The sequence below is a fragment of the Pipistrellus kuhlii genome, unplaced genomic scaffold (genome assembly GCF_014108245.1).
Source record: "Pipistrellus kuhlii isolate mPipKuh1 unplaced genomic scaffold, mPipKuh1.p scaffold_m20_p_5, whole genome shotgun sequence".
NCBI classification, from domain to species: Eukaryota; Metazoa; Chordata; class Mammalia; order Chiroptera; family Vespertilionidae; genus Pipistrellus; species Pipistrellus kuhlii.
This window is the reverse complement of record NW_023425551.1, coordinates 37,382,568-37,403,254: the sequence shown is the minus strand read 5'-3', so window position 1 is coordinate 37,403,254 and position 20,687 is coordinate 37,382,568. Positions and strand designations below refer to the sequence as shown.

At 43.5% G+C, this 20,687-nt stretch overlaps 1 protein-coding gene across 3 annotated transcripts in view; it reads right to left on the bottom strand.

The window, feature by feature from the left end:
- Window positions 1–3,326: 3,326 nt before the first annotated feature.
- The window catches only part of FAXC (failed axon connections homolog, metaxin like GST domain containing), a 49,374-nt gene continuing 32,013 nt past the window's right edge, over window positions 3,327–20,687 (bottom strand). For all 3 annotated transcript variants that reach the window (XM_045572929.1, XM_036414957.2, XM_045572927.1), the window contains 2 exons: window positions 15,526–15,642; window positions 3,327–4,378 (listed from right to left, as the gene is read on the bottom strand). In XM_045572929.1, the coding sequence (XP_045428885.1) occupies window positions 4,089–4,378; window positions 15,526–15,642 (407 nt within the window). In that variant the 3' untranslated portion in view covers window positions 3,327–4,088. The remainder of the gene's footprint in view (window positions 4,379–15,525; window positions 15,643–20,687) is intronic.

Genomic DNA, 20,687 nt, shown 5'->3' with positions numbered 1-20,687 from the left:
TGCAGAGGTCTAGCCGGAAGAGAATGCCCTGACATGAAGGTGCCATGACCGTCCTGTTCACTACTCTAAATCCAGTGTGCATCCCAGGGTCAGGACAGGGCAGGTGTTCAGTGGATAGTGAGCATATGGGTGTGGATGCTTTAAAAGATGTGTAACAAAGAATGAGGAGTACTGGTGACTTGGGTTCCATCTTGGTATCATTCAGAGCCTAGCGGTGCCTTGCACAGAGTGGATACTGAAGAAAGGTCTCCTGAATTGGCCTGGACCAGACTGAACAGACAGACCTGGGGAACAAGGGTGGGGGAGGAGTTCCGGCCCTCTCCAAGAGGCTGGGATGAGCTAGTTCTAGGGACATCTAGGAGAGACCTCTCAGAGAGGGTTATTTAAAAGAAAATCAAGTCAAAGTGGTTAATGCCAAGAACCATCAAAGGCAAGGTGAAAGACCTGTTTCTGGTCCTGCCCTGCAAGTAAGTATTTGTGACACTGAGCCAATAATGCCCTCAGGGCTCTCTTGGAAGGGGCTTTCTAGAGATAGTCCATGCCTAGCTATACATTTCTGTGACCCAACACTCACTCTCAAATAATCCAAGCAAGACAAAGAGGCTAATCCTCAACACTTCCTTTCTTGAACTCTAGCACATCCTATTACCCTGGTACCCATAGGAGGGGTTCACTGAGAACTAGACAGCTGCTGTGATTCACGACCCAGTTGCTCTAAGTCTGTGATCAGTCTTCTGGGTAGCCCGTGGCCTTGGTAATGTCACCATTCACAATTCATTATGTTACAACAAAATGTTAAACTCTAACAATATAGTTCAATTCTGCAATAAATTTATATTGTCCTTGTATCTACTCTGATTCGTACAAAACATACTACTGATGCTCATTAATCCTGATGAGTCGGAACAGGGAGGGTGGATAGACAGAATTTATGTTCACAATGAGAGGTGACACAGGACTGGTGGCCTCTGGGTCTTCTGTCCAACCAACACCACGTTAGCATAAAAGAGCCACTTCCTTAAGTTACCATCCAGTAAAAAGAAACACAGAAGTTTGCCAGATGACCAAAATGTCCCCTAATTTTTTATGTTAATTTTTGTAATAAATAGCACCTGTTCATCAAATTGGAAACACTTCAAATCTGGATAGTTTAAGAATGAACCACATAAAATTAAAGCCCTCCCAATAAAAACTAAGTCATTCCCCACCACAGTGATTTTGTCTTGGTTATTTCGTTGCCATAACATATACTGAGGGTAATGGGGGAGAGGGGGTTGGGGGGAGACCTTCTAGGATTCCAAATCAAATTACACCCACAAAATTGTTGATGCCCTAGTCATGAGCTGTCACGGCAGCACTCAAGCCTCCCAGTACAATGTCCATTCAAGCTCCTATGGGAGTTACCTGGATAGACTAACTGTGACATAACTTCACTCTGAATGTTGGCTCTCCATGTACTTGCCCTCCAAGTACAACACAATAAAGAACATATGTGCATCTACAGACTCGTAACTTAATCATTCTTGGAGTGAAGGTACATCCAACAATGCTATACAGAAAGGACAAATTATAGACAAATTTTCAAACACAAGTCTTTCCAGCTGAGGATGGAGAAAGGGCGACAGTCTTGGTGGAGCCAGGCCCACAGTCCACCTGTTCATCACATTCACATTTCCATAGCTTCCCTTGTCACACAGAACTTCCTCCAGCTGGCTTGAAGACATACTTGCTAGAGAAAAGAGAGGCAAACAGTCCTCCCAAATGATTCTGGAGACCGGAAAAAAAAAACACCAAACATAGGCTTATCCATTCTTATCTTCACCACATTCTAATTAGGCATCAGTCCTCTCAAAAATGAATCATTTTGATAAGATATGAACAACAAAGTTATCTGTAGACTAAGAATTTCTAACAGGCCGAAACCGGTTTGGCTCAGTGGTAGAGAGTCGGTCTGCGGACTGAAAGGTCCCAGGTTCGATTCCGGCCAAGGGCATGTACATTGGTTGCAGGCACATTCCCGGTAGGGGGTATGCAAGAGGCAGCTGGTCGATGTTTCTCTCTCATCAACGATGTTTCTAGCTCTCTATCTTTCTCCCTTCCTCTCTGTAAAAAAAAATAAAATAAAAAATAAAAAATCAATAAAAAATATTTTTTTAAAAAAGAATTTCTAACAGGTATTTCAACATTTCTTTCTTGTTCCATATCCCCTAAACCAAGCATGTCAAACTCAAAGGCCAACACGGGCCAAATAAATGAGGCCTGAGGGCTGAGACTGACATGCTTGCCCTACATAGTTGCTTAAATGGTAAACAGCTTCAAAACCTCGCCCTCTTTACCTCTCTGTGCATCCTCGGTATTTGAAGATTGTTTTTGCAAAAGCTATATTCAGAGAGTCCTTTTGAAGTAAAGTACATGAACTTCTCAGTTGAAATTGCTGTCTTTCAAGAAGTGCCTCTTCCACCCCATAATGAATAGTCCTTACCTCACCAGTTGGTTGTGATCAGAAGCCAAGCAGTTTAGTTTCCAGCTGCAAATCTTAACACTGACTCTATTCGCCCAAATCCATGGCTGCCGCCCCAGGATCTTCACCCCAGATATCACTGGAAATGTCTTAAGTCAACATAGACTGTGTCTTCCAAGATGGAGGGCCTCCATAAATACAGAATTCATGGGCTCTCTGGGGAGGGCGGGAGTAGGGGAGGGAATGAATGGAAGATCGCTAAGAAACATTAAAATTTGTCCTCAGCATTGCGTTCCTGTCACTGGACAACCACCAAGAACACCAGAAAGGGTGCATTAACAAAACTGCACAGAGTCTACACTGCACAAAGTGCTTGGACGCTTGTAACATGATCCTCTTTCTCCTTCCCCTTTTCAATACCTCTTGCAAGGTTTGTTTTCAAACAGACATCACAAGTTGGCTAGCTTCCGCTTACAAAAATCAATCAAATACGTTCCCCTTCTCCTCCATTAAGCCCATCGTATTCCTGAACTTTACCCCCGCCAAATCGATCAAACTCCTAATATTCAGGAATCAGCCAAGGGCACATCCCAGGGTGCGTTCAGGCAATGGAAGGAAGATGTTTCTGCAGGCAGACAGAATTAAAGACCACCTGTAGCTGTGGATGATTTGTAAAAATGTGTCCAAGTTTCTCCTTCAACAAAAAATTTCAATTTAAGCAACGTCACCAAGAGGCACGATGACAGGGGCCTGGCTGTGTCTTGGTGTGTGTGATCGGATCGGCTTTTTTGTAGGGACTGCAGTGGCTACTGCCTGGGTGGGGAATTCCTTTGCCCTCAAATCTTCAAATGTATGAAGAGCACAATAAAGAATAAAGTGTTGTGTTTATGCCACACCTCTTCCAAGAGGTTTAGAGAGCCACATGGAACCCCACGAGTCCTCACAACACCCCCGTGAGGTAGGTAGGTGGAGCGTATTGTTATCCCCACTTTACAGGTGGGGGGAAAGAGGCACACAAGAATGAGAGATTTGCCCCAAATCACACAGCTGGTCACTGGCAGGGCTTAGGATACAACGTATACTGATTAGCACCTGGCACAGTGCTTCGCACATAGTAGGTGTTCGCTGAATATCTGCGGATTTTATTTGACTTATACCTCAACACACAATATACACACATAGAATACCGCCACAGAACATTCATCTCCTACAGCTTTCTTCTGACGACATCTCTCATTCCTTCAAGCCCTGGTGGGATGGAGGATGTTCAAGAATTCATCTCACAACGAGGCCCTCAGGTTGGAGAGGATCGACCCACACTATCGGAAGGAAACCTGCCCTTGCACACCCGGTCCACCTCACAATATTAGTTTTCTAATGAAAACAAAAATGGATTTCAGGAGCCATGCTGACATTTTGTTTGCCTGTTAGTTTGCGAGGGAGCCATCTGAGCGGCTCTGTGTCCTGTGTGTACAAAAGAGAACTAGGCTGCCCTCGGCCTGTTGCTTGTGAGAAGGGTGCCAGGCACAGAGACCTCCTCCCAGCCCCGGTGGATCTCTCCCTGGGCACCCAGCCCGATCCAGGCAGCGGCGGCGGCAGCTCCAGCAGAACGGCCCGTGAAGCTGTGTCACTTGCAAGGTTCGTGCTCTATGTAGTCATCCATGTCCACGTCGGAATCAAAGAGCGAGTGTCCGGTGAAATCCGTGTCTGGGGTTCTGGAAAAACTGTTCTCTGCGCCCTCGTCCTCGAAGGTTTCTGTCCTTGAGTAAAGGCTGAAATCCAGCAGAGGCGTGTGGGTCTTGCTGCCCTCGCTGCTCTCCTCCGACTCGTAGATGGTGTTGTCGTCGTCGTGGTGCCACTCAGGCCAGAACTTCCTCCGGATCCTCTCGCAGTACATGGCCAGGTTGATGAGCTCACCTGCAGGGCGGCAAGGACAGCCGGGGTTAGCTCTCAGGGCCAGCAATCTGCCTGCGCTGGGCTTTCTGGGGAATGTGGGAGAATAGGGTGGGGTAGACATTAAAAATGTTTTCAAGCCCGGCCTGCATGGCTCAGTGGTTGAATGTTGACCTGTAGACCAGGAGATCACAGTTCAATCACAGATCAATTGCCAGTCTGAGCCCAAACTCTGGGTTTGGGGCTCAGATCCCCAGTAGGGGGCATGCAGGAAGCAGACGATCAAATGATTCTTTCTTATCAGTGATGTTTCCGTCTCCCTTTCCCCCCTCTTCCTCTTCCTCCCCCTCCTCTTTCTTCTCTCCCTCCCTCTTCCTCTCTCTCTCTAAAATCAATCAAATATACTTTAAAAAAATTTTCTCACAGAGGAACTGTCAAAATGTTTAGACTTTCTACACATAATAAGAAAGGTGAGTGGGGAAAGGTAAATTCAGCGAGGGGCTAGATGAAATTTAGGAGTGAGTTTAATGGTGATGAGAAATTGGGGATGGGTAGTTTATCTGAAATAGCAGCTAAACTACCATCATTTGGCTTTGTGAGGCATTTTATTATTTTATGTTTGCTTCCACTGGTTCATATGTAAATTAATTTATGGTCCATGAAAATATACCAACTGTCAATTGGATTAAACCAGCCAGAAGTAATCATTCATTCTATAAATATTTGTAGAGTTATTAAGGGCTGAGCACCATGCCAAGTGCCAAGTGGTTAACAAATGTTATGTTAGGAGGGAAACTTTGCTCTACATAACCATCAAATGGATAACTCAGAATTGTCCCTATGGATTTTTTTTTTCTTTCATTTTTTAAATTACATTTCACAGCTGCACCCACGATTGGGTTCTCATTCAGTGACTGGACTACTTCTTCTCCACGTGAATCAAAGGAACATGGTTAAACTGCTAAAATCATCCAGAGATTTGTCTGAAACACAAGATAATATTTGGCTTTCCTTTTCTAATTTCAAGTGAGGAAGGAAGAGGGTGAGTTTTTGCCTTCAATCCACCAGATGGCAACATTGCTTATAAACATGTAATTTGTCACTGACTTAAAGAACTTCATTGCCCTAAAAATATTCTTAGGATGTTTAGTTTTTAAAAGTTATATAATAAAGCCCAGCCAGCATGGCTCAGTGGTTGAGCGTTGACCTATGATCCCAGGAGGTCACGGTTCAATTCCTGGTCAGGGTACATGCCAGAATTGTGGGCTCAATCCCCAGTGGGGTGTGCAGGAAGCACCTGATCAATGATTCCCTTTCATTACTGTTTTTATCTAGCTCTCCCTCAATTTACACTAATAAAAGAGAAACATGCAAATTACCATCACTCCACTACACCCAACAGCCACTCAGAGTGAGTATGCATATTGACCTGAAAAGATGGCGGCAGTCCCGCCCCCCAGATACTCCAGGCCTGTGGGAGTCGGAGAAGTTGGGCGCCAGCGCCTGAGGCTGGCTTCAGCCAGAGAAACAAAGAATCCGCCCGACCCATGGTCCCAGGCCGCAGCCAGCTGGAGAAGTTGCCCACACTGCATCCCAGGGAAGACAGAGAAGCCGCCTGCCTGAGGTCCAGTGCCAGCATCTACGGCTGGCTACAGCCAGGTAGATGGAGCAGCCGCCCACCCTGCAGTCTGGGCACCAGTACCTGCAGCTGGCTGTGGCCCAGAAGATGGAGAAGCTGCCCACCCTGCAGTCCCAGGCACCAGCACTTGCGGCTGTAGCCCAGGTGAAGCCACCTACCCACCATCCCCTGTGGCTGCAGCTGGGCTAGGCACCTATGGCTGACCAGAGGGAGGGAAGCCCAAATCCTGGGTGCTTGTGGTCAGCTGGAGGAGGGAATCCTGGGTCCCGGATGCAGGGCCAAGGCAGAGGTGGTTAAGGCCAATCAAGCCAGCAGGGGAGCAGTTAGGGACAATCAGGCTGGCAGGTAGAAGCAGTTAAGGGCAATCAGGCAGACAGGTGAGCGGTTAGGAGCCAGCAGTTCTGGGTTGTGAGAGGGATGTCTGACAGGGTGCAGGCCAACCAAAGGACTTGTATGCATGCAAATGAGCATAACCAATAGACACAGACCAGGGGGTTGGGGGAGAGGGCTTGTGCAAGGGGGTGGGGGCAGCTGAGGAGAGGTCAATGGTGGGTGGGGGAGGAGACTTATGTAATACATTTGACAATAAAGAATTTAAATTTAAAATATATATATTTAAAAGTTATATAAATATTAACTTATTGTGTAGGTGGGTAATCCATATTTCATTGCAGAAAAATAGACAATATAAACAAAAATATAAAAGAATTATCAATAATCCCATTTTCATAATATTTTCATTTACATTCTTCCAGAATTATATATAGTATTTATATATATTTACATTTGCTGTATAACATTTACTACATATTTTGTTACCTAGCCTACTTTTTTCCTCTTAACAAAGTACAATTAAAATCTCTCAATTTCACACTATCACCACCTTGATAATTGCATAGTATTTCATTATACAGATGTACCATAGTTTCACTTTGCTATTACCAATCTCCAATCACAGGTCAATTAGGTTGTTTCTGTATAAATAGTCTATTAATTATAGTCTATAACAACTCTATTTTATTTTCTATCAAAAAATAGCATATTCCCATTTTGGAAAATTAAAACTCTGTATTGAGAAACTATAAATCATAAAAAGGAAAACACAAAAGATATATAATCTTATCAATCCAAAATAACCACAATTAACATTTTGGTGTCATTTCTCTCAGTATTTTTCCTATGTACTTATTGGCATTATTACTATGACTTAACTGTTACTTTCTGTTAGTATTAATCCAAACATTTTCCAATGTCATTAAAAATTTTCCAAAAAATTATATATATATATATATCTCGATTTCAGAGAAGAAGGTAAAGGAAGAAAGAAACATCAATGATGAGAGAGAATCATCTATCAGCTGCCTCCTGCATGCCTCACACTGGGGATCGAGCCTGAAACCTGGGTATGAGCCCTGACCGGGAATTAAACAGTGATCTCTTGGTTCATAGGTCAATGTTCAACCACTGAGCTGTGGCACCAACTGGGCAAAATTTTTCAAACCTTGATTGCTGTTCTGCTTAAATAAACACATATCCCCTACAAAACACAATACATCAAATCTCCCTGCTTCATGAAGCCTATAAACCAACTAGAGGCTCGATGCAAGAAATCTGTGCATGGGTAGGGCTCCCTGACCCCACTGGCATCCACTCTGGCTAACTGGGGCCTGTGGGCTGGGAGCAGCTCCTGCACTGAGCATCTGCCCCCTGGTGGTCAGTGCACATCATAGTGACCAGTCATTCCACCTCTTGTTCCACCGTTTGGTTGATTTGCATATTAGGCTTTTATTATATAGGATGTTCTTGTATTGGTTCCAGGGTACCATTTTCAGTCCTATCAGATCATAATAGCTCAATTCACACTATATGAGTCCCTTCAGATTGCTCCCTACTCAAAGAATGTTATGCACACACTAAGGAGCTAGAAGCAGAAAAGCCAATCTCACTGTCCCCTTTGAAAAGACATACAAAACCTTCACCTGTTTTCTCCCTCAAAGAAGCAGTCCTGAGACACACCTCACCAGGTACTGCTGCCAGTCACAGGTAACCAAGGTTTGGATAAAGATGGGGAAGTATCAGCAAGGAGGTGGTGGGGAGACATCACAAATGACTTACAGTCACTTCACAGCAGGCCCTGGGGACAGTCCTGTGTGCCTTAATCAAGAGCATTCCCTAGGAGCTGAGAGAAAGTCATAATCTGGTCACAAGAGCCACAGGATCTACACCATCCATGAGCATGTCCACTTCTTTGTGGCTATTCTTTCTACAGCCTGCTTCTTTACCTTCCTTCCCGAGACCTGCCCCTTCATGACTACAACATTAATAGCACTTCACAGTGCAATAATAAAAGTTATTAAGAATAGAAAATACAGCTGAAACCGGTTTGGCTCAGTGGATAGAGCATCAGCCTGCGCGGACTGAAGGGTCCCAGGTTCGATTCCGGTCAAGGGCATGTACCTTGGTTGCGGGCACCACCCCAGTAGGGGGCGTGCAAGAGGCAGCTGATCGATGACTCTCATCGATGTTTCTAACTCTCTATCTCTCTCCTTTCCTCTCTGCAAAAAATCAATAAAATATATATATTTTAAAGAATAGAAAATAAATATATAGTCCTTACTGTGTATCAGACACTGTTTGATGTGCTTTTTTCATTTGTTGAAGTCGTATTGACTCTCTTAGTCCTTGCAAAAAATGCTGTGTGAGGTAGGAAGCATTATTATCCCTATCTGTAATGGGAAAACTGCAACAGAGAGGTTAATTAACTTGACTAAGGTCAAGTTCTAGGTAGTGGCAGAGCCAGGATTCAAACTCAAGCATTCCCCAGGTTCTGAGCCCTTCACTCTGACTCTACTCTGCCCTTCTACTGGGGAGCTGACAGCCTGGCCTGGAAATTAACACCTTTGCACCATCTGTCACAGAATATTTTTCTGTAATTCTTTCTGAGGTCTCAAAGAATTACAAGATGCTGCCTTCAAAATGACTTGTCAAGAAGGAAGCGATTATTCTATCATGAAGTTAAGAAAGGGTTTATTTGATAAGCAAGGACTGGGAGCTCACACACCCATCCTGATAAAAAGAGTGAAAATCTGTAATTAAGTTCTACCTTTATCTCTCTTTGCCAATCCTTCCTGTGCCCAGATTTTCCATCAGTGGACCCACTCAACATGCCTACCAGCCAAAAGAATAGAAAAACTTGGCAGTATAAAAAGGTTGTGTATAGTGTGTGTGGAAGGAAAGGAAGAAAGGAGGGAAGGAGGGAGGAAGGGAGGGAGGGATGAAAATGTAAACTTTGTGAGACAATAGGAAAAGTACATTTTCAAAGTGTATGCAACAATCAAATAACAATTTCATCCACTGGTAAAAATTAAAGTCTGAACATCAATGTAGAGATCAGGCATTGTACTACAAGGCTGATGGAAGTCTAAACTGCCAAAACCTTTTTTGGAATGTAATCTGATGCTAATCTGTTGAAATTTTAAATGAACATAGCAGACCATCTTTAGTACTCTATTCTACTAAAACAAGAGCATCAGTATGTAATGCTACACGTATTTGGATATTGAATACAGAATTGTGTCAATAAAAAAAGAAAGATGAAAAGAGTTTGAGTGTCCATCAATAGGAATTGATTGATAAAGTATAGTGTATAAATTCTATGGAATAATGTACAAATGTTAAAGAGACATGATAGTGTATTAAATTAAAAAATCAAGTTATAAAGTAATATGTGCAATGTAATTTCATTGTTTTAAAATAGTAAAAAGCAAATCAAAACAAATATATACATGTATATAAGTTTGTAGATTAAAAAGGAAGAAAGGAAGAAAGAAAGAAAGGAAAGGAAGGAAGGAAGAAAGGAAGGAAGTAAGGAAGACACAGAGGATTGACTCCAAATCCTTAATGCTGGTTATCCTGGGGCAGGGGGAGGGGAGGGCGGTATTGGATATGAATGAGGGAAAGTCAAAAATCTTTGGAAATATACCTGTATTTTTTTCAATGTATTATGACAATCATGCATTACATTTTTAATTTAAAAATGAATAAAATAAATTCAGTAAACTACTAATGAGTGATCAGCGATACTCTCAAACACCAAGACAGGACATTCAGCAGAAAGCCAAATGGCCCCCTAACCAGAGCACACTCCCAGACAGGCAAAAAAGCTCTTCTCTGGGGGTTTCTCAAACAGAACTGTCCCCACCATTCTTTGAAAAAAGCGACTCCTTTTATTTTCCCGTGTCACTCCGATGTCTCTAATATTCAGAAACATTCTGTACAATCTGACACTGAAGAGACTGGCAACAGCATCCCGAGCCCAGGCCTCGGTTTCCCCGGGCTGCCAATCCTGCATGGCAGGAGGGCGAGTGAGGAGAAACCTGCCTGCATCTCCTAGCACCACCGGCCCAGCCCCTGGTCACTCACTAGCAAACAGCTGGAAAGCGTGAGCCAGTGCCCACACACACTCAGCTGGTCTCCAGATATCTGCTCAGCATTGCCCGGGGCCACACCTGTGCAAGGTGCTGGCTGTGCTCTGGGTTGCTCCCATTAGCATTCTGTCACACAGGCAGGAAGGGCACTGAGATATCCTCCCAGAAAAGCCCTTAGCAAACTCGGATGCCCCAATGAGGACGCTCCCAAATGAGGATAGCCCCTTGCCTCATCTCCTTGAAGCGAAAGGACACTGATTCATATATTTCAAAATCCAAAAAAGTCCACACATGTCCTCTGAGCCAGACCTTTGTTGGGACCTGAATGCCCCCACCTTTCCTGAACACTTCCTGATGGAGCACAGCGAGAGTGTGGACTCCTTTGTTTCTCAAGCATATCCATAATTTTTCCTACCTTTTAACCTGCCAGGGAATAAACAAAAAAATAATGTCCACGTGCAATAAATAACTGTTGGCAAAAGACTTGCTGATCAAGGCTTTTCTTAGAACTCAGAGTTGTATTTCTTACAGATTCAGAAAACCGGTGTTAGGTTGTGTGGTTTGGATATGGCTCTGCAGGGCGAGCAGAGGCATCGCAGAACCCATTCTCTTCTGTGGCTCCCCTTCCACTTTCCTGGGCGGCTCTCCAGTCTCTGTGTCTATTTAAACAGGGCCCAAGCCCACACGCAATTCCCTAGTAAGTATACTCTGATCAATATATCAAATGTGACTCCTCATTAAGAGGGTTGCTGATAATAAAACTGAGAATTCTTGCCGAAACTGGTTTGGCTCAGTGGATAGAGCATCGGCCTACGGACTCAAGGATCCCAGCATGTACCTTGGTTGTGGGCACATCCCCAGTAGGGGGTGTGCAGGAGGCAGCTGACTGATGTTTCTCTCTCATCGATGTTTCTAACTCTCTATCCCTCTCCCTTCCTCTCTGAAAAATCAATAAAATATATTTAAAAATAAATAAAACTGAGAATTCTTTTTTGACTATAAAAATGGCAAAAATTTAAAAATAAACTATATGCAACTCTAATTGAGGAACAAAATTTGAAGTGTTTTCAAACATTTGTGAGAATATAAACTCCTAAGGTCTTTCTAGAAAGCAATTTAGCCATATAGACCAAGAGCTTATACCCTTTGAAACAGTAATTCCCCAACTTAAAATGTAAGGAAATGGGCAGTGTAAGCAGGAGTATATATTTATATATTATTCACTATAAAATATTAGTAAAAATTATTTGAAATAAGCCACAAGTCAAAAAAAAAAGATTAATCATATACATTACAATGTAATCATAGGATAGGGTATTATACAACTACTAAATATATTGTTTTAAAGAATATGTAATAGCAACTTACATAGATAATTTAAAAACTGCAGGTTATAATTGTATCTTATGATCTCAATTGTAATTATGATCTCAATTTTTAAAACTATGGACATACATGTACTTGATGTAAGATGAGGACATATACCACAGCGTTATTAGCAGTTCTCTGTGAGTGATAGAGTCACAAGTCGTTTTTTATCTTTTTAACTTTCCTATCTTGTCTAAATTGTCTCCAGTAAAAAAAAAAAATAATATAATATTTCATATCTTTATATCTAAAGAGATCTAGCTATAAACAAATACATAAATATTTTAAGAATTGCTGAATATTCATAGTCTGTCCCTTTACTCACTTAAATTAAAAAACATTTCTCATTAATCTAGATGGTTCCAGAAGTAGCTTCTATAACTAGATATTGTCAATAATATCTAGAACCAAAAAGCTAACATGTATGCACTCTCACACATGGGTGTTTCAAAGCTAAGGCAGAACACTGTCTGACCCAAACCATTCACACTCCTGAGTGTGAGCCAGTTCTACATTATCCAGGCTCGACTGCTTCTACATCTCCCTTCTCTCGTTACTTCTTGGGAAAGTCTCCATCACGGAAGGAAAAAAAAAAGGCAGAGAAAGAAATTGAGACCAAATCAGCAGTGTGCCTGCATGTTAGTAGCTTGGGTCCAAAAGTTTTGAAGGGACCTAAATCTAATGACTAAAATGGGATTTGGAAACAAATTCTCTGCACTTGAATAATTCATGCTACACCCATCCCTGGGGAAAGCTGAAAGCTACTAACTTGTTTTAAGAATCGAAGTGCATCCAGAAGTCCCTTGCAGATGATGGTGTAAGGTTCCCCCAAATGTGTGTGTCACAGGGTAGGTGTCAAAATCAACCCTCTAGAAAAGGCTGATCAGTCCTCTAAAAAGAATACTAAATGCAGCAAGTCCTTCGAGAAAGGAATAGAGAGAGGAAAGGGCCAAGTCATAAATAAATTACAAAAGACGCTTCATTTCTGCCAGAAGGGACAGACACTACAGGATCTGAGAACTCCACTGATGATGGATTCCTGAGTGCTTCTGACTAAATAATAGGTCTCCGCAACAGATGTGCATGTGCGTATGCATAAGATGTGTGTCTGTGCATGCGCATGCGTGCATGTGTGCATGCGTGAATATGCTTGGCTAGAAGTATAAGTGTACTAGTACGTGTACAAGTGAGTGTGTACAGGGCGTGTGGCGTGTGTGTATAGAAGTAAGTAGATGTGGGGGCTGTGCTAGTGGGTGCGTAAGGATGGTGTGGTAGGGAATCAGAGGTAGGGAGTAGAAAGTAATAAGAAAGAAGAGTAAATGTTCTAATGAAACACACTCGTAAGTGAACTAAAAGGAATCAATACATTTTAGACCACTGTAGAAATTCTGATTAAAAAAGGGAAACTGATATTATAAAAGCTATAAATATCACCAATATGATAACATTCAAATGAGGTAAGTTCCAACACATCACAAAATAAGGACCATCTCTACGTTGATCATTTAGGAAATTCGATACCAATCCATACTCTCCCTAGCTCCACTCGGCTGAAGCCCAGAAGATCTTCAATCAAGGCCTGAACCATTCCAACCAATCCTGGTCACGTGCCTGGAGCCCAAACCTCACCAATAGCAGGATCTGGAGAGTGACTCCTATTACCAATAGCCTGGCCTGAACTTCTGCACATGCACATGAGTGCACATGAGTGTATCTGAGTACACACACGCACACACACACACACACACACACACACACACAGCGACAGCCTTCACCAGCCAGTCTCCCCATCCACCCACCCATGATCACCACACATGGCTGCACTCCTGCCTCATGTTCATGTACAGTTGTGCCTCGCTTGGTTCCTTCCATCCTTCCACCCACACATCCAAAAATAATTGAGAGCATTCTATATGCTACTCACTGGTGACCTCATCTACATGCCCAGCCTGCTCAGTTGGAGCATACACACCTGGATTAACTCTTATCTACCTCCTTCCCCAAACCTACATAGTGAACCTTGATCCCCACATCCCCAGCTTTCAGGTACTGCTTTAAACTAAACTGGAGATGTCTCTAAACAGTTCCCACTCAGCAATGCAAGGGAAGCCTCTCCCAGAGGCCCCCATTACCTTGTTTATCTCACCACCCCACTCCACCACACACAAGCCACATGCACAAACACACATACACACATGTGCCAAGATCTGGTTCCTTGACATCAACCCAAGTTAAGCTGATGTTCCCTGCCCCCTTGCCAACATGAAATTTACTCCTGGCACCAACCTCACCCCCACCTCCACCCCCACAATGTATGTTCATCTCTAGCTCAGGTCCCACTCATCTCCACTTCTACCAGTCCAGTCTAGAATTATAATTCTGACAGGTATTACAGCCAAGATCATACAACAAAAATACAAGACTGTTTCTTTGGTCAAAATGTACACATAATAGCCGAAACCAGTTTGGCTCAGTGGTAGAGCATCGGTCTGCAGACTGAAAGGTCCTGGGTTCGATTCCGGTCAGGGGCATGTACCTTGGTTGCGGGCATATCCCCGGTAGGGGGTGTGCAAGAGGCAGCTGGTCGGTGTTTCTCTCTCATCGACGTTTCTAGCTCTCTATCTCTCTCCCTTCCTCTCTGTAAAAAATCAATAAAATATATATTTTTTTAAAAATGTACACAAAATAATCTACATATATATATAAAAGCCTAAGCAACTGTTATGACCGAACAACCAGAATGACTGTCAACCAGTCACTATGACACACACTGACCACCAGGAGGCAGACGCTCAACACAGGAACTGCCCCCTGGTGGTCAGTGTGCTCCCACGGCCAACCTCCCATGGCCCCTCCCCCAGGCTGGCCGGCCCCCATAGAACCCTGGTGCTAAACCATGCCCAGAAACCATAGCCTCTTCTCCCAACCCTGTCAGAGCCTTCGGGCTGGGCTGGGGCAGGGAACCAGGGGTGGATGGCAACAAACACGGCCCCTTTCCCGGGGGTGGGGGGGGCAAGGGCCAGCTCCCTCCTCAGGGCCGGCAGCCAACCTCCCGAGGTCCCTCCTCACAAGCTGGCAAACCTCCCACAGTTTCCCCCCACCATGCACAAATTAGTGCACAGGGCCTCTAGTATTAATATAAAACTTTGCATAGCACCAGACTCACAAACATTTATTGACACTTTCCTCATTGTCTGTCTGGATCTACAGACACTACTAAAATAGAAGAAAGGAGCACTTTGAACTCAAACGACACGGAATAGTATACTTTCACCTACATGTGAAAAATCTAAGGTCAGGTGAGACAAAAGGAGCAGTGGGTCCATCAGCCCACTGTGCTCACGGCAGCAGTGGGCACACCAGAAAGGTAAACTACCACCGTCCCAAGGCAAATAATGAAGAGCAACAAGGCAAGGGCATGAGTCAGAAATCAAGCCCTATTTCAACAACACGTGTTAAGTCCCTTTGTAGGGAGCTGGGAGAAAAGCCCCAATGTAGACATGGCAAGATTGGTGCCAGCTTTGCCAGAACACAACATGAACAAGACAGCAGATGAGAAGCCCAGTGTCTCCTCCACCCGTACATTTCCTGATCACAGAAAACACCCTGGGCCTGGACAGCCCCGCCTGGTGTCTCCATCCAGCTCCCAGGCATCAGCCTAGAATTCGCCACTGCGTTACCCCTACCCTGCCCCCGCCCAGCAACTCCCAAAACCTGAAGAGGCTCGTAGTGCTTGCCTTTGATCAATCGCTCAGGCCTCGTCCCGGGTAAGGTCCACATTGCCTGTGCCAAGTGTCCGAAGACAGTGGCGTCGAGGGTGGAGAACTTGGGCCCCATGATGTACTTCTTATCACCTGCAGCAGACAGAACAGAGAGGTCACTGTTGGCCAGCACTGCCCCGCCCGGTCACACAGCACTCAGCACACTTGCATTATGTGCTCATTTAACTGTGAATCAAAAGCTCTGCAGAGTCCAAATGCATGCATCCCTCTTTCCTTCAAAAAATGAGAAACAAAAGTAAAACGAATTTGAACAATTCTGTGATATATCAACCCATACAATTGCAAAGCAGGGAAGTAACTGGCAAGATGTCAAGATAAACAGATAAGGGAGGAGGTTCATGGGGAAAAAGGACAACAGATCACTCTCCGACCTGGAGGTGCCTCTTCTCCAACTCTAGTGACTGGAGCTTGAGAAACACCTGGAAGCTTGCTTAAACCGCCTCAAAAGTAACCCAAGCCAAGCACACCTAGCTCATCACTTGCTTTATTAATTTAATACATTTTCTCGAGGACAATAAGAGGCCTAAGTTAAGAAGTTTGGAGGCAAGGTTTTCCATGATGCCTCCTTGGTGTTGGCAAGGTTCTCTCCACTAAGCACCAGCTCCATGGGAAACACCACAGAAGGAAAAGCTAGAAAACTACAGGCCCCGCCCAGAATCGGGACGTTTCACCCTGCTGCTCCCACCTCTCTTTTTCCGCCCCTCCTGACCTAGGTCAGCCCTTGTCACCTTGACTATCACATCTGGCCTAGTTTGTCTCCTGGGCCACCGTGAGGTGCTGTAACATATAGAGGCAGCACAGGTGAACGTGATCCACCTAGTTCACTGTGGGAGACTGGTCTTTAACCTCTTAAAGCCTCCGTTTTCCCATCTGGGAAATGGAGATGATATTGGTGGTGCCCATTTCTCAGAGCTGCTGTGAGGAGTAAATACATAATGCATGTAGAGCACATAGCACCATATCTGGGTGACTCAGTAAACATTAGCTCGGATCACCAGTCCATCCCATACTCCTGAATGTAACTCTCTAAGACACTCTTTCATCATATCCCTCCCTTTCACATATACCTTTAATGGTTTACAAAATGGGTTATAAAGTAAAAGTCCAAACTTAACTATGAATTCAAGCTCATTATACTCTGCCTTCAACCCATGTCTCAGTTTATTCCACATTCCTCCCTTTCTCTAGTAAATCTCAGGAGCACCCCGCAGTCCCCAGGACACTTTATGCTTCCTACTGCTCATGCTGCACTTTCCCCTTTTCTGCTCCCCTAAAACCTATGTGCTCCCCTCTTCCCTCCATATGATAAAGACTTTCATCTTATGAGGTTCAGCTTCAAAGCTTTCTGTGATCACGTGGCAACGGTAACTTTTAGTTCAGACAGCCCTGTGTTCAAATCTCACTTTTACACGTCATTTAATGCAAATTAACCTCAATTTCTTAAACCGTATATTGGTTGTTTTCATTTGTTCATTTTATCTTTTCAACTAAATGGTGAGCTCTTTGAAAGTAAGCTCTTATTTTTATTTAGCAAACTCTAGCACGGTGTTTCCTACCCGCCAGGCACGGTTCTGCATGCCGTACTCTACAAATACCTGCCTGTTTCTCTGATCCTGAGTGGCAAGCTGAGAAAATTAAATGATGACAACATACAGGCAAGCTAGGAAGGGAATGCAAGCTAACAGATCGATGCTATTATAAAGGTGTTGGTGAACCCTACGGTGGTAATCATATTGCAATATATACATATATCAAATCAACTAGGTGTATGGTCCAACTTACACAATATTATATATACATCAATTATATCTCAATTTCAAAAAACTAAAACAACAAGGAGCTGGAGGCTATTTTTAAAATTTTTATTTCTACTCTATTTTCCACAGGGACCAGGGAATAACCTACACTGGTACAACATGCTGAACCAACCTATTTGTCTTTTCTGGTGAGGACAAGCAAGTTGTCCGTGCTAGAGCCCTTTGCTCTGCCTAATATACCTCATGGGCCATCATCTCGGCAATAAAGACCCCATGGAGCAACAGGAGGGCTGAACTGTGGGTGTTTACAAAAAGATGCTTTTCCATGCGGAATACAGAATACAGAGGGAGCAGAAGTTTCAGGTTTCTAAAAGGTGCTAGCAAACAACCCAGCCAGAGTGGTTCAGTGGCTGAGCGTCGACCTATGAACCAAGAGGTCACAGTTCAATTCCTGATTAGGGCATATGCCTGGATTGCGGGCTCCATCCCCAGTGTGGGACATGCAGAAAGCAGCCAATCAGTGATTCTCTCTCATCGTTGATGTTTCTATCTCTCCCTCTCCATTCTTCTCTGAAATCAATAAAAAATATATTTTTAAACGTGCTAGCAAACAAAACCGATGAAATTTATCATTTGTGGGAATAGTGAATGGTAGATAGAAAATATGTGTATACACATACAACATTTATAAATTTAAAGACTATAAAAATATCCTGTTACTTAAAAAGTCCTTAGAGTACCCAATGGCAGGTAGCATTATAAAAACATTTTAGCCAAAGCCTGTTTGGCTCAGTGGTAGAGCATCAGTCTGAGGACTGAAAGGTCCCAGGTTTGATTCTGGTCAAGGGCATGTACCTTGGTTGCGGGCACATCCCTGGTAGGGGGTGCGCAAAAGGCAGCTGGTCGATGTTTCTCTCTCATCGACGTTTCTAGCTCTCTATCTCTCTCCCGTTCTCTCTGTTAAAAATCAATAAAATATATTTTAAAATAAAATAAAAAATAAATAAATAAAAACATTTTATTTTTAAATAATTTTAGACTCACAGAAAAGTTATAAAAATAGCCGATGTGATGCACACTTTTCAACCACCGTTTTCAAATATTAACATTTTATATAACCACAGTACATTTATCAAAACTAGGAAATTGACATTACTACAACACTATTAACTGCACTATAGACATCATTCAAATTTTATTAGTTTTTCAACTAATGTTCTTTTCCATTCTGGGATCCAGTCCATGGGCTCACATTGCATTTAGTTGTCATGCCTCCTTTCTCCTCGACCTGTGAAATTGCTCAGTCTTCCCTTCTTTTTCATAACCTTGAACTTTTAAAGAATACTGGTCAGTTCTTTTGTAAAAATGTTCATCAATCTGGGTTTGTCTAAGGCTTTTTATCATTAGACTAGAGGACCAGTGCATGAAAACTCATGCACTGGAGGGGGGTTCCCTCAGCCCAGCCTGCTGCCTCTCACGGTCTGGGAGCCCTCGGGGGCAGGAGGTGACCTGGTGATCAGGGAAAGGTGACACTCGCCGAAACCAGTTTGGCTCAGTGGATAGAGCGTCAGCCTGCGGACTGAAAGGTCCCGGGTTTGATTCCGGTCAAGGGCATGTACCTTGGTTGCGGGCACATCCCCAGTAGGGGGTGTGCAAGAAGCAGCTGATCGATAGTTCTCTCTCATTGATGTTTCTAACTCTCTATCCCTCTCATCCTCTCTGTAAAAAATCAATAAAATATATTTTAAAAAAAGAAAAGAAAAGAAAAAAGGTGACACTCAATCACACCTCTGCTGCTGCCACTGCTGGCAGCACAAGCCTCAACCAGTCCTAGTTGCCTGAGCCTCGGGTGGCCCTGGGCAGCTGGGCAGCCAGCATTTGAGGTTTGCCTGCACCTCAGGCCAGCCCTGGGTGGCTGGGCAGCTGAGGGGACTGGGGAACTCCAGAGGCAGGTATGCAGAGTGGCTGGGCCCGCTTGGGGGTGACTACCACCCCAGCAGGGCTGAGGGGACTGGGCACCACCATCTTGTGGCTGTGGGTGCCGCCATCTCTGAGGGCAGGGCAGTCAATTAGCATATTTCCTCCTTATTGGCTGTGGGTGCCACCATCTTTGAGGGCAGGCAGTCAATTAGCATATTCCCTCTTTATTGGCTGTGGGTGCCACCATCTTCGTGACAGTGTGAGGTCAATTAGCATATTCCCTCTTTATTAGATAGGACTAGGTCATGTATTTTTTTTTTTTATTGTTTAAAGTATTATAAATAGTTATACATATGTCTTCTTTTTTTCCCCATTGACCTTGCCCTGGCCTCCCCTATCCCCCCCTAGGTCATGTGTTTTTGGTCAGATATCAAAGAAGCTTTATTATACCCTTCTGTGGTGATTAATTTTTTTGTCAATTTGACTAGGCTATGAAGTGCTCAATTCTTTGGTCAAACATTATTCTGGGTGCTTTTGTGAGGATGTCTTGGATGAGATGAACATTTAAGTGGTAGACTGAGTAAAACTGATTTCCCTCTAATGTGGGTGGGCCTTGTCTGATGAGTTGAAGGTCTGACTAGAACAGAAAGGCTGACTCTCTTCCAAGCAAGAAAGAACCCGAACTGGGACATGGACTTTTTCCTGCCTTCAGACTCAAACCACACCATCAGCTATCCTGGGTCCATGCTTGCCAACTCACCCTGCAGACCTTTGGACTGTCAGCTTCCGTAATTGCATGAGCCAATTCCTATACTAAATCTTTATACTAAATTTATTTTCTTGAAATCTATTAGTCTGTTTCTCTGGGAACCCTGACTAATACACCTTCTCAGAGCATCAAATCAGAGAGTCCATAATGTCCATGTCTTGTCACTGAAGATGTTAACCTTGACCATGTCATAAAGATAGTGTATGTGAGGTTTCTTCACTGTCATGATACTATTTTTCCTTTTGCAATTAACAATCTTAGGAGAGATATTTTGAGACTGTATAAACCTCCTGTTTCTCCACAAACTTTAGCCCTTTGATGTTTTAACACCCATTGGTGGATGTTATCTGAAACAATTACTTTCGTAGTGTTTGCCTAATCAAGATTTTCTATTTATCTCTTTCCTTCTACAGGTATTGATTAAATGTCTACTGTTCACTTCATTCCTCATTTACTAATGTATTCAATTATTTATTTATGTTAAGTATGCACTTACAGATAATTATTTTATCCTGTGACTCATAATCCAGTACTCTTATTATTTATTTTGTTGCTCAAATTGTTCCAGCTTTGGCCTTCTGGACTTTGGCAGGAAGTGTTTTTAAGAGGGAACCTGCATTTAATTTGACTGTTTAGAGACAGCCAAGCCAAGCTAAAGTCTCAAGTCTGAG